Source organism: Halichoerus grypus, chromosome 1, assembly GCF_964656455.1.
Source record: "Halichoerus grypus chromosome 1, mHalGry1.hap1.1, whole genome shotgun sequence".
NCBI lineage: Eukaryota > Metazoa > Chordata > Mammalia > Carnivora > Phocidae > Halichoerus > Halichoerus grypus.
In genome coordinates, this window is record NC_135712.1 from 68,962,279 (window position 1) to 68,975,957 (window position 13,679).

The 13,679-nt window shown below is 45.2% G+C and overlaps 1 protein-coding gene across 4 annotated transcripts in view; it reads right to left on the reverse strand.

The window, feature by feature from the left end:
- The window catches only part of SLC12A8 (solute carrier family 12 member 8), a 66,935-nt gene that overhangs the window by 13,870 nt on the left and 39,386 nt on the right, over nucleotides 1-13,679 (reverse strand). For 3 of the 4 annotated variants that reach the window (XM_078066971.1, XM_036071641.2, XM_078066960.1), the window contains 2 exons: nucleotides 9,072-9,132; nucleotides 4,679-5,558 (listed from right to left, as the gene is read on the reverse strand). In XM_078066971.1, coding sequence (XP_077923097.1) covers nucleotides 5,396-5,558; nucleotides 9,072-9,132 — 224 coding nt within the window. In that variant the 3' untranslated portion in view covers nucleotides 4,679-5,395. Of the gene's footprint in view, nucleotides 1-4,678; nucleotides 5,559-9,071; nucleotides 9,133-13,679 lie in introns of those variants that run through there. The other variant, XM_078066955.1, reaches the window with a different exon arrangement.

Genomic DNA, 13,679 nt, shown 5'->3' on the forward strand with positions numbered 1-13,679 from the left:
GGATGGCCCCGAACCTATGACTGGTTTCTTATATGGCCAAAGGAGCTTTGCGGATGGAGTTCAGCTAAGGACCCAGAGATGGGGAGAACGTGCAGGATTATCCAGGGGGCCCTATGTCATCCCACAGGTCTTTAGAGGTGGAAGAAGCAGACAGCGGAGTGGAGAAGGCGCAGTGACAGAAGCAGAGGCCAGAGTACAGGTGATGGCTGAAGATGGACCGGCCCACCACCCAGGCCTGCAGGCAGCCTCTAGAAGCCGGAAGAAGCAAGGATAAATACTCTCGTCTTGATCCCCCGAAGGAACACAGCCCTGCGGATGCCCTGAGTTTAGCCCAGGAGAGCCATTGCAGACCGCCAGCCTCCCGACTTTACCTAAGAGAACACATCTGTGTTGTTCCAAGCCACTAAATGCGTGGTCGTTGTTACCGCCGCGCTAGGAAGAGTACTCTGTTCCTTCTGCTCTTAACCCCGCCCTCCTCCCGCCCTGGCCGCCCACGCTCACCGCTTACCCGCTACCCGTGCGGTTGCGGCTGCGGCTGGGGCTTGGCACCGCACGCAGTGGGGGCTCCCTGCGCCTCAAGTGGCTGGTCCCTGCCCCTGCGGACTTCAGGGCTGCTTCCGCGGCCCCTCCCCCCACCGGCTCTGCCCTCAGGGCTGGAAGCCCCCACTCGCCCCCTCTCCAGTGTGGAAGGGCAGGAACAGCAAGATGTGTCAGGGGAGGCGTAGAGCTGAAGCTGCGTGGTTCCTGGATCATGCGTGCTTAATTCTTACAAGGGTCTTCTGATAAAGCCCCATAAAATGTTGAAGATGGATTTTTATTAACATTTCTCAGCCTTCCATTCTCACAGCATACAGAGTGGGCTACAAGCCCCTTCAGGACCTGGCCCTTGCCTCGTAATTCTCTTGCCTCAAACCGCCTCACTCCTATGCCTCTGAAACCTTGAATTACCCCAAACGCCTTTCATCATGCTGTCCCCTCTGTTGGGAACGCCCTGCTTCTCTTCTCTTCTGGCAAGTGCTTGGATGCAGGTCAGATATTTCCCCTTCCAGGGAGCCCTCCATGACTGCTATCAAAGTGGCTTAGGGCTTCTGTGCCCATTCACAGCCCCTGTGTCTGCCTCTGTCAGTGCTCTTACTGCTGCTGGGGTCCCTTCCATTCTCCTCATTTTCCCCTCTGCCCATGGAGAGGAGAGAGCCACCTCCCAAGCTCCCCCCGCCACACCACTGCAGAAGCGAGGGAACACTTCGGTCCCCACCTCACTGGCATCCTATATCTGCTCCTCCCCATGGGAGTGGGAGGCCTGTCTGATTGGTCAAATCTGGGGCCACATTTCATTGGTGAACAGGGCCCAGATTTGAAAGGCAACTTATCTGTAACTGGGTGACAAGGCCAGCTCGTCATTGTCTCTCTTGATTCCAGCTCCTCATCCAAGGGTCTTTGGGAGAAGTGAACTCTTAGATTCAGAAGTCAGACACTATGGGCCTTACTTCAACCTCTGACCTCAGCTGCCTTCCAGACGACAGCTCTTACACCCTTGTCCAGGTATTAATACATAAACTGGCACATTGTTTCCCATCCTTAAATATACTCCCTCAGTCAGAAACCTGGAGGAGAGGAAGGAAGATGGAATCTTGAACCTCAAACTTCCACATTGATTTAAAATTGTTTGTGCAGGATATACTCTACTGTGTAGGTCAGAGGACTTGTTAGCATGACTCCCAGAGACATCTGAGAAATGACCCCTATTCTGGTTCCCAGCCCTGAACTCAAGAGTGCTCTAGAATTGGTCTGTACTCACCCTGAAAGTCTGAGGGTGGTGGCTGAGTTCATTTCTGTCGGAATGGCCTGTGATCATATTTTTACACTGTAAAACTCTGAGATTGGTGAGGTGTACCTGGCGCAGGTGAGGTGGTCTTGGGCATGCATACAGTTGCTCCAGGCATGGATGGGCAGGTAGATGGGTAGATCAATGGGTGGGTGGATGGGTGGATAAATGGCTAGATCAATAGGTAAGGGGGTAGGTGGATAGATGGTTGGGGGAATGATAGATCATTGGATAGATTAATCAATAGACCGTGTGGCCTGAAGGGAGACATTCATGGTTCTAGAAGGTCTGATATGACCCTCACTCATTCACACATTCTCATCTACAACTGTGGACTCCTTGGTAAAATCTTTATGCCAGAATCTTCCCCTCTGTCTATTTTAGAAAATGTTCCTAGTCTCACTGCCATATATCCTGACTGTACTGACAGTTTTGAAACTCTGTCTGAATGATCCAGTGACATCTTTGTCTCATTTTTCTGACAACTGTACTTGCTACCGACCTTTGTCCTTATGCAAGTTGTATACAACATCTCCTACGTGCCATCTCAGATCCTCTCTGTCGCACCTGTCTCTGGGGCCAAGGCCACCTGTTTCGTCTCAGCCACCCCTGCAGGGACCAGTTCTGCTGGGCTCCAGCCAGTTTCACGCACACAGGTTGCTGCTTGCTGCAGAGCTTGTTGGCACTCACATAGTGCAAATCACAAGTGTGGGCAGGAGTGAGGTTGGGAGATGCTTTATGTCTCCTGGCTAACCTGTGACTGTGGGAAACAAAAACCAGTGGATAATTCTCATCCTTTCCTCCCTCTGCAAGAAGGTCTTGAGATGCAGGTGTCTCTACAGACTCTCAGAAAGGGGCCTTTGAGATGAAGCGTTCAGCTGCCCCTGACGCTAAGCGGTTGCTAAGTCAATGCCGAGTCTCTCTCCCTGCCTCACTCCCATTTTCTCTCGCTCCTGCTTCCCTGGGTGCACCCTCAGGAAAGCAGTAGCACATAAACTTCTGCTTTCTGGGGATCCCAGGCTAAGATCTGATGACTGCTGTACTGGTTACTATTACAATTTATACGTTATGATTGGGTGAAACACAAGAGTTTTTTGGACTTAATTAGATTATTCAGTGTGTTTAGTATCTGCCTCCCACACTAGGTTGTGAGCCATTCACTGAGGTATCCCCAACACTGAGTGGAATGCTGGAAATCTTTACCCCATTCTCCTCTTACTCTTTTCTGTAACATTAATAATGTCGGGGAAGTTCTTATCCTGGATACTTGAATCTTCTGCTGTGTAAGGTTTTCAGAGTCAATACCATCATTTTCAGAGGGGTTACTTTTCTTTAGCTTGTTATGCAGAATTCAAAAGAACAAAACGCAGAATCATTAAAGGCTTCTGTGGTAGGCTGAAAAGTGGTACCCCAAAAGATAGCCACATCCCAATCCTTCAGGCTCTTGAGATGAGGTATCTTGGATTGTGTGTGTGGAACCTAAATGCACTCACACGTATCCTTAGGAGTGAGGCAGAGGCTGACATCACACACACAGAGGAGAGAGGGTGTGACCATGGAGCAAAGAGATTTGACGATGTTGGCCATGAAGATGTGAGTGATGTGGCCACAGGACAAAGACTGCCCACAGCCACCAGAAGCTGGAGAAGGCAAGGATAGAATTCTCCCCAGTAATCAGAGCCCCTGGAGGGAGCAGAGGCCTGCTAACACCTTGATTTCAGTGACACTGATTTTGGATGTCTGGCCTCCAGAACTCTGAGGATACATTTCAGAAACTTAGAGCAGTTTCTTCTTGAAAAGGGACCTCAGAGATCACCAACCTTAGCCTTCATGAATACAGTCACTTTATGTTGTTACTATTTCCCACATGCCTATTGAGTTGGTTTAAGTTGTTTCTAATAATGTTTGTAAGTCTGGTGTTTAACTCAAATGGTGCATGAGCAGTCACCATAAACTTTACCTCATTTTCTAGGAGAGAACGAGATCCAACTAGCCCCTCATCATGACCTTCCCCTCCCACTGGCTTTAAGCCTGTTCCATTCAGCAGGCCAGCACTCCTCAACATGGGGCCCAAGGATGGCCTGCGTGGAATCGCTGAAGCACTCATTAAAAATGTCTAGTCCAGGGGCGCCTGCGGTGACTCAGTCAGTTAAGCGTCTGCCTTCAGCTCAGGTCATGATCCCAGGGTCCTGGGATTGAGTCTGGCATCAGGCTCCCTGCTCAGCAGGGAGTCTGCTTCTCCTGCTCCCTGCCCACTGCTCGTGCTCTCTCTCTCTAATAAATAAATAAAATCTTAAAAAAAAAAAAAAAAAAGTCAAGTCCAGGACTCTGCTCCAAACCTACTGAATAAAAAAAATCTATGGATGAGGTGGAGAAATCTGCACGTTTAACAAGCCTCCCACGTGAGTCTCCATACACCGGCTTAAGAACGTCTACTACAGAAGAAAGGGGTCACAATGGACTGGCTCAGCGGGGAAACTATCAATGCCGGGGCAGGTGCTGAACTTACCGGGGGGTGGGGGGGGGACCTGCATGCTTGTGATGAATGCCACCCTGAGCTCATCAAGGAACCAAAATCGTCCTATCCCCTCATGAGTTCCTACTGTAAAACAGCTGCAAACGTGTCCCCAGAGCTGGGGCCCACAAAAGCTTTTGAGAACATGAGTCACCATTACATATTTCACAGTAATTTAACTTTTTAATTAAAAGACTTTCCCTAAACAATAATAGCTTGCAAATGCATGTGCCCTTTGATCTCATAATTCCACTTCTGGAAATTTATCCTACAGATAGACTTTATGCTTGTACATATGTACAAGATTATTCACCGCAGAACTGATTATAATAGCAAAACACGGGAAATGATCCAAATGTCATCATTGTGGAACTGATGAAATAAATTATACCACTTTCATACAGTGAAAAATAATGAGGAAACTGTATATGTATTGATATGGAAATGTCTCCAATGGGAAAAGCAAGGTGCAGAACACATGTATAATATACTACCTTTTATGTATAAAAAGGGAGTAATAGGAACCCACATTCCTATTTACTTGTATATTCATAAAGAAATGCTGGAGGTATATATAAGAACAATGGTTACCTCTGGGGCAGGGGATGAATGTATGAGGAACAAGGATGGGAGGGGGAATTTTCACAATATATATATATGATTATCCTTTGGGGTTTAGAACCATGTGAGTGTATTATTTATTCAAAAAATAAATAATACAATAAAATTTAAAACAACCATTTATTGTGGCCTTCAGAACAAGCAACCTGGTCTGATTCTCTACACCTACAAGTCTTGATGTCCGTGTGGCACTCTCCAAACTGGATGCATGTTGCAGAGCCCATAGCCATTCCAGGGGTTACCCTGATGAGATGGGTGTTCCAGACCAGAAGGCAGATTTCCGTTGTCCAAACCAGCAGGGGGAGGACAGGTCTCTGAGTTTCTTACTGAGGGGAACCAGCATCATGAAGGTTCTGGGATTTGGATCCATTATGCCCTGGACAGCTCCAACAGAGGAGGGTCCTTGGGCTGCCTACTAATGAGTACTCAGCACGTCAGTACTGAGACATCAGCTGTTCCCGACTCACAAGGGAGGAGTGGTGGTAGCGATCCCGAGTGGCGAAGTCTGCGTTCTCCTGGGTGAGCTGAGTCATCTCCATGTCAACCCTAGCCAGGGACGGCGCCAAAATTATCTGCTCTTGGGGAGATCTCAAGCTCCTTCGGTGAGAGAAACACAGAGGCGGTCAGAACGAAAGACAAAGTGCTGAACAGTGGGGATGAGTCTGCTCGGGGATAGAGTAATGCTTTGCACAAGTGTCATTGTGCTTATTACTTTGTACTTCTTATTTAACACGTATTTAAATAACTGTGGAACACTATATGTATAATAGTTTATGAACCCAAACTATAAAAAATAAATATCAAATAAAATAAGGAGAGAGAGTGATACTTACCTCTCTTTAGTAGAAACATATAAAACTGTACCCACCCAATAAGAGACAACCCACAAAGATAACCTTCCAAATGGTGTCATGTTGGGGCTCTACAGCTTTTCTTTGATTTCCTGTCAGATGAAATAATGGAACGGAGAGGCTGGAAAACTGAGAAGAGGAGAAAGAGAAACTTTCTCTTTGGTTCTTTGGAAAGAACGCTGACTGAAGAATGATTTCCGGGGCTGAGGTTTACATAGGAAGCAGCTACGAGGGGAACTGCAAAGGCTTTTGACACTAAACTGGCCTGAAGACAATGTGGACTCCATTGTCACTGATGTGGATTCCATTGTCACCGAAGTGTCTCCATACAGTTGGAGTGAGAATAAACTGGTAAAGAAAAATGTCTGGGAGACAAGAGGAAAGTGCTAGAGGCAGAACGCAGTAAGGAAGATGGAGAGTCACCGGCCTGCCACTAATCAGCCCCATGGCCCCAGGCCAGCTCTTCACCTCCCCTGCCTTGTTTTCTCATCTTTGCAGGTCCCCTTCAGTTCCCTCAGTCTGTGGTAGGTCCTTAAATCACCTCAGCCATGGATTTCCTCCTTAAAATTTTACTCAGAAAGAATCATCTTCTTTGTGAGTAGTAATGTTCCATTCTTTAAAGAATATATTTGACAACTATCTTAAAAAGGTAGCAATCTAACATTCTAAACTTGTGGAACCCCAGTAGAAAGCTCTAGTTGCCTCTGGCAAAATGTGCTGTTATAGAACTTTAGATCACAGGACTAAGGCTTGCAGCCACTTGCTGAAAACATACCTAAATTAGATAGATGGAGGTCTCCTGAGAAATGAGTGAACTTCTATAAAGGTTGAATCTTCAAGAAGTAAGGTTAAGAGGCGACATTCAGTCAACATACGAGTGTTTTTGCCAATGAATTATTTTTGTTAATGCTTTTTTTTCCCTTTTTTTTTAGGTGAAACCATAGTATTCTTCTGAGTTCAGGGAAACACTATGCTTCACTTTTAGACTAGAATGGCCTGAGAATTCTCACCTGGGCAATTGTTAGGACTTCTGGAAAGAAAGCCCTCTCAAGGTCAGGCTTCATTTCACATAATTCTGGGAACTGTATGTGTAACACAAGAAGCAACATACCCAAGTTCCTTTGCCCAAACACATTCTACAACATTCTTCTACTTTGGTTTTGAAGAGCATCTGGGACTATAGTCGGGGAAGTGGCGGGGGGGGTGGGGGGTGGGGGACAACAAACCTTTCAACACTACAAAACAACAATTTCTACTTTTAAGTGAACCATCCTTTCTTGGTCCTTTCACTCTCCTGAATAACCACCACAGGATCTCACCCAGTAGGCACGTGAGGCCAGCAAGTGTGATGTTGAGACTTAGCGGAGGCCTCCACCACCCACTTCACAAGCCCACAGAGCTATGAATAGTGTGCACTGGGTCCTATTCCAACCAAAGCACTATCCTTCTCTAACAATAATCTCCTCTGAAGACATTGTTTTCTCTAAATAGTATTATGGTGACCTCAGACGTGAAATTCCTGGACTTCAAGTGCAACTTAAGGAGTAGTGACCTCCTAGGGTCATTTATAGGCTTTAAAACCAGAGATGCCTAAAAATATTCCTGTGAATCAGAGAAGGCCAAGTATTCTCAACCACACACCACTTGCAGCTCCAGATTCTGTAGGCAGCTTCTACACAGAATCTATGTCCACTCAGCCTCTACCTTTCCTCAGGACCAGGTGGTAGAGGAGAGGGAGCAAGGCTGGTGTGTTGTGACTTAAGTCACCCAACCTGGTGCCCCAGACTGGAAGAGAGGCCGAGGGGCAACCCACCCCCTCCTATCGCTGCACAAAGGACAACAGCCCAGCTTCCAGGCAGAAGACAGGGGTTCTCCCCTCCACACCAGCTCCTCCCAGCCCTCTCCCTGGTGGTTTCCAGAGCCCCTGTCCTTTTTGTTCATCATCCTAGGCTCTAGCACCAAGGTTTCATTTCTTCTGTCAAGTTGAACAGATTGGTAGTGCTACAAAGAGCTGTCTTTAAAAGGATTCTTCGGAGGGAGGAATGGGGAGTTATTGTTTAGTGGGTATAGACTTTCTGTTTTGCAAGATAGAGAGTTCTGGAGATGGATGGTGGTGATGGTTGCACAATGATGTGGATGTATTTAATGCCACTGAACTGTACAGGGGTTAAGAAGTTTAAGTGGCTAGGTTTAAGTGAACTGTGGGTGGGAACCTGACATTTGACGGTTAAGATGGTTAAGATGGCTAAGATGGGGGGTGCCTGGGTGTCTCAGTCAGCTAAACATCTGATTCTTGATCTTAGCTCAGGTCTTGATCTCAGGGTAGTGAGTTCAAGCCCCGCACTGGGCGTGGAGCCTACTTAAAAAAATGGTTAAGATGATAAGGTTTTTATGATACGTTTATTTTATCACAATAAAGAAAAATGGAAAGAAAAAAAAAGAGGATTCTGAATTTACATTTGGGATCCATGGGAAACGCTCCCATCATCCATTAGCAATGTCAGGGCACAGAAGGTGGCAATATTGGTAAGGGCAACCCAAACATCTCTAGTTTCAGAAACAAACCAACAAAATGAAACCAAATAAACACTTGGTTGGGTTCTGCCTGGATTTTCCCAGCCCACAGCCCTGGTTCCTCACTGGTACTAAAAGGGGAGGGAAGTGATTTTCCAGAGTCCTGAGGCCTTCAAAGTCAAGGAAGCATTGTACCGGAAGGGTGGAGGAGGAAGAGGAAAGAGATGAGAGCACTCCTGAAATCTTACCTTCTCCATGAGGCCTCCTCCTACTTCTCCCTTTCCCTGTGTATTTGAACACGGAGGGCCCACAGAAATCCTCTAGAATCTCTGCTGTGTTTCTGTACTTGACCTCTGCACTTTCACCAATACAATCACATCAACCACCTCTGATTTGAGATGACAGAAGGGGTGGCCTTGAGGCCCTAATCTTGTGTATGGTTGTGTATTGATGCTCATGTGTCTTAGACTGGGAACTCACTGACTCAGCACCCAGCAATCAGATTCTAGATAAAGCCTCTGTTCATGATTCCTGAGGGTATGAAGGCAAGACGGGAGCCAGAGGAAGCTTCTGCTGAGCTGACACCGGGCGTGGGGTTGGGGGGCTGGGTGGTGGAAGGCAGTGAGGAACAGAGTCTGAGTGTCACTGAGGTTGTCAACTGTCAGGTTCCCACCCACAGTTCACTTAAACCTAGCCAGGGACTGGACACCCTGACTACCTCCCACGGCCCCAGATTAGCACAGACCTGCAGGAGGGGATCAGAAGGGACTTCATCCACCTGAAGAAGTTGAAGCTGGAGGCTAATCCTGCAGGGAAAAAATATACATAAATATTAATAAAGGCTCTACGTCCAGAAGCCCAGTTTTAATAGTGTGAATAAACACTCCCTGACACACACACAGAATTAGCACAAAATCTTTCTTTCCTTTTTCAGTTTAAACTTCATTTATTGTAAAGACTCTGACAGCAACCTACTAAGGACTTTGTACCCATATATAGCTTTCAAAAATTTCTAAAATCCAAAATCCCAAGAAAGAAACTAAATACAGTGCTATAGAGGAAAAAGCAGAGAAATAAATTTGCCAACTTCGGTCTTAGGAATCTAAAAATTTTTTGACAATTTTTTTCCTGTTAGTTTCAAATTGATAATATGTTAAATACATGCTATAAAATCCCCTACTAGACCATTCACTCTTTAAGCATAGAAAGGATGTCTTTTTCATCTTGGAACACTCACAGTACAATACCCACAGGATCTGGCACTGAGGATGTTTCTTTAGGTGTTAAGTGAATCACTTAGCTCAATATATAGCCATGTCAGAGCTGAAGTTTGAAGTGAGATTGTCGTGATACTGGCCAAATAGCCTGACATCAGGCACACTGATTAGTATAGGACTTATCAACTTTTTTTTTTTTTAATCCATCCCTCCTTTGGTGCGGGTTTTAAAAAAAATCTCATAGGGCGCCTGGGTGGCTCAGATGGTTAAGCGTCTGCCTTCGGCTCAGGTCATGATCCCAGGGTCCTGGGATCGAGTCCCGCCTCGGGCTCCCTGCTAGGCGGGGAGCCTGCTTCTCTCTCTGCCTCTGCCTCTCTGTCTCTCTGACTCTCATGAATAAATAGATAAAACATTAAAAAAAAAAAATCTCACATAATAAATTATATATAACTTTAGGAAATCAAATCAAATGTAGTTTTTAGAAAATGCTTCTCCAAACAGAGGAGCAAGATGGTGGAGGAGTAGGAGACTTAAATTTCGTCTGGTCCCAGGAATTCAGCTAGTTATCAAACCATTCTGAACACCTACGAACTCAACAGGAGATCGAAGAAAAGAATAGCAACAACTCTCTGAACAGAAAAGCGACCACTTTCTGGAAGGTAGGACGTGCAGAGAAGCGAATCCGAGGCGATATTCGGGAGGATAGACGGCGGGGGAGGGGCCTCCGATGGCCGCTTCTGGCAAGTGATAGAGCCGCGGAGCACAAAATCGGAACTTTTAGAAGTTGGCTCCGCTGAGGGACGTCACTCCAGTGGCTAAGCGGGGGGTGGAACCCTCGTGGGACAGTGTGGTCTCAGGAGCCTCAGGGTCACAGAAAGACCGGGGGTGCCTGAGTGCGGCAGAGCTCCCAGGTATCGGAGCGGGGAAACCGGCTGCAGAGACGGAGCCCAGGCGTGGGCTCTCAGCTCGGGGTTGCCATAAACCCTGAGCCGCAGCACAGTTGGGCCACTGCTCCTCCAGCAGGGACCCAACAAGCGACAGATCCGGGGAGACTCCCCTTCCTCCCCCGGGAGGAGCGGCGCAGGAGCGCACCACACGGATCTGCTGGGTTTGGAGACTCCACACGGGGTCGTGCGCCAGAGATAGAAACACTCTGTCACAGGCCGGGTGAGCACGGAGTGCGGCCAGAGACTGGGGAGACGGGAGTGATTGACTGCTTTTCTCTGGGGGCTCACTGAGCAGTGGAGCCCTGAGTTCTCGGCTCCTCCAAGGCAGAGATTGGGAGGCCGCCGTTTTCACTCTCGTCCTCCAAAGCTGTACGGACAGCTTGCAGGGAACAAAAGCTCCTGAGAGCAAACCCGAGCAGATAACTTAGCCCTGACCGGCAAGGGCGGGGCAATTCCGCCTCCGGCAAAGACGTTTGGGAACCACGGCAACAGGCCCCTCCCCCAGAAGATCAGCGAGAACAGCCAGCCAAGACCAAGTTTACTGATCAATGAGAACGGCAGAACTCCAGTGCTAGGGGAATACTGCACATAGAATCCATGGCTTTTTTTACCATGATTCTTTAGTCTTTCAAAGTTAATTTTTTTAATTTTCTTTTTCTATTTTTTTTAATTTTTCTTTTTCCCTTTTCCAACCATCTTATCAATCCCTTTTTATAAAATCTTTTTTATTTTTCATTTTTAGAGTTATATTCTATCCCTTCATTGTAGTTAACCTTATTTTTTGTATATATATAAGTTGTTCTCTCTTTAAAATTTTGGGATATGGTTTCTTCTAACAGACCAAAATATACCCTAAATCTCTAGTGTATGGCTTTGTTCTAGTCTCCTGCCTGATCATATTCTCTCCCTTTTTTTTTAAATTTCTCTCCTTTCTTTTTCAACCAACTTCTTATCTTATCAATTCCTTTTATAAAATCTTTTATAATTTTCATCTTACAGTCATATTCCATCCCTTCATCATATTTACCCTTATTTTTGTACATATATAAGTTTTTCTTACTTTAAAATTTTGGGAGGCAGTTTCTTCTAACAGACCAAAATACGCCCAAAATCTAGTGTGTGGCACTGATATATTCACTAGCCTGATCATGTTTGATGATATTCCTTTTTTTTTCTTTTTTCTTTCTTTCCCTTTCTTTTCCCCCAGGTTTCAGGTCTCTTCTGATTTGTTTAGTGTATATTTTTCTGGGATTGTTGTTACCCTACTACCATTTTGTTCTCTCATTCATCTATTCTCCTCTGGACAAAATGACAAGACAGAAAAACTCACCTCAAAAAAGAGAAAAAGAGGTAGTACTGACTGCCAGGGACCTAATCAATATGGACATTAGTGAGATGTCGGAACTAGAGTTCAGAATGACGATTATAAAGATACTAGCTGGGCTTGAAAAAGCATGGAAGAGACTAGAGAAACCCTCTCTGGAGAAATAAAAGAACTAAAATCTAACCAAGTCGAAACAAAAAAGGCTATTAATGGGCTGCAATCAAAAATGGAGGCTCTAACTGCTAGGATAAATGAGGCAGAAGAGAGAATTAGTGATATAGAAGAACAAATGATGGAGAATAAAGAAGCTGAGAAAAAGAGATAAACAACTACTGGATCACGAGGGCAGAATTCGAGATAAGTGATACCATAAGACGAAACAATATTAGAATAATTGGGATCCCAGAAGAAGAAGAAAGAGAGAGAGGGGCAGAAGGTATATTGGAGCAAATTATAGCAGAGAACTTCCCTAATTTGGGGAAGGAAACAGGCATCACAATCCAGGAGGCACAGAGAACCCCCCTCAAAATCAATAAAAATAGGTCAACACCCGGACATCTAATAGTAAAACTTACAAGTCTCAGAGACAAAGAGAAAATCCTGAAAGCAGCTCGGGACAAGAGGTCTGTAACCTACAAGGGTAGAAACATTAGACTGGCAGCAGACCTATCCACAGAGACCTGGCAGGCCAGAAAGGACTGGCATGATATATTCAGAGCACTAAACAAGAAAAATATGCAGCCAAGAATACTATATCCAGCTAGGCTGTCATTGATAATAGAAGGAGAAATAAAAAGCTTCCAGACAAACAAAAATTAAAAGAATTTGCAAACACCAAACCAGCCCTATAAGAAATACTGAAAGGGGTCCTCTAAGCAAAGAGAGAGCCTAAAAGTAACACAGACCAGAAAGGAATAGAGACAATATACAGTATCAGTCACCTTACAGGCAATACAATGGCACTAAATTCATATCTTTGAATAGTTACCCTGAATGTAAATGGGCTAAATGCCCCAATCAAAAGACACAGGGTAACAGTTTGGGTAGAAAAACAAGACCCATTGATATGCTGCCTGCAAGAGACTCATTTTAGACCCAAAGACACCTCCAAATTGAAAGTGAGGGGGTGGAAAACCATTTACCTTGCTAATGGACATCAAAAGAAAGCTGGGGTGGCAATCCTTATATCAGACAATAGATTTTAAACCAAAGACTATAATAAGAGATGAGGAAGGACACTATATCCTACTTAAAGGGTCTATCCAACAAGAAGATCTAACAATTGTAAATATCTATGCCCCTAACATGGGAGCAGCCAATTATATAAGCCAATTAATAACAAAATCAAAGAAACACGTCGACAACAATACAATAATAGTAGGGGACTTTAACACCCCCCTCACTGAAATGGACAGATCATCTAAGCAAAAGATCAACAAGGAAATAAAGGCTTTAAATGACACACTGGACTAAACGGACTTCACAGATATATTCAGAACATTCCATCCCAAAGCAACAGAATACACATTCTTCTCTAGTGCCCATGGAACATTCTCCAGAATAGATCACATCCTAGGTCACAAGTCAGGTCTCCACTGATACCAAAAGATTGGGATCATTCCCTGCATATTTTTGGACCACAATGCTTTGAAACTAGAGCTCAATCACAAGAGGAAAGTTGGAAAGAACTCAAATACATGGAGGCTAAAGAGCATCCTACTAAAGAATGCTTGGGTCAACCAGGAAATTAAAGAAGAATTAAAAAAAATTCATGGAAACCAATGAAAATGAAAACACAACTGTTCAAAATATTTGGGATTCAGCAAAGGCGGTCCTATGAGGAAAGTATATAGTAACACAAGCCT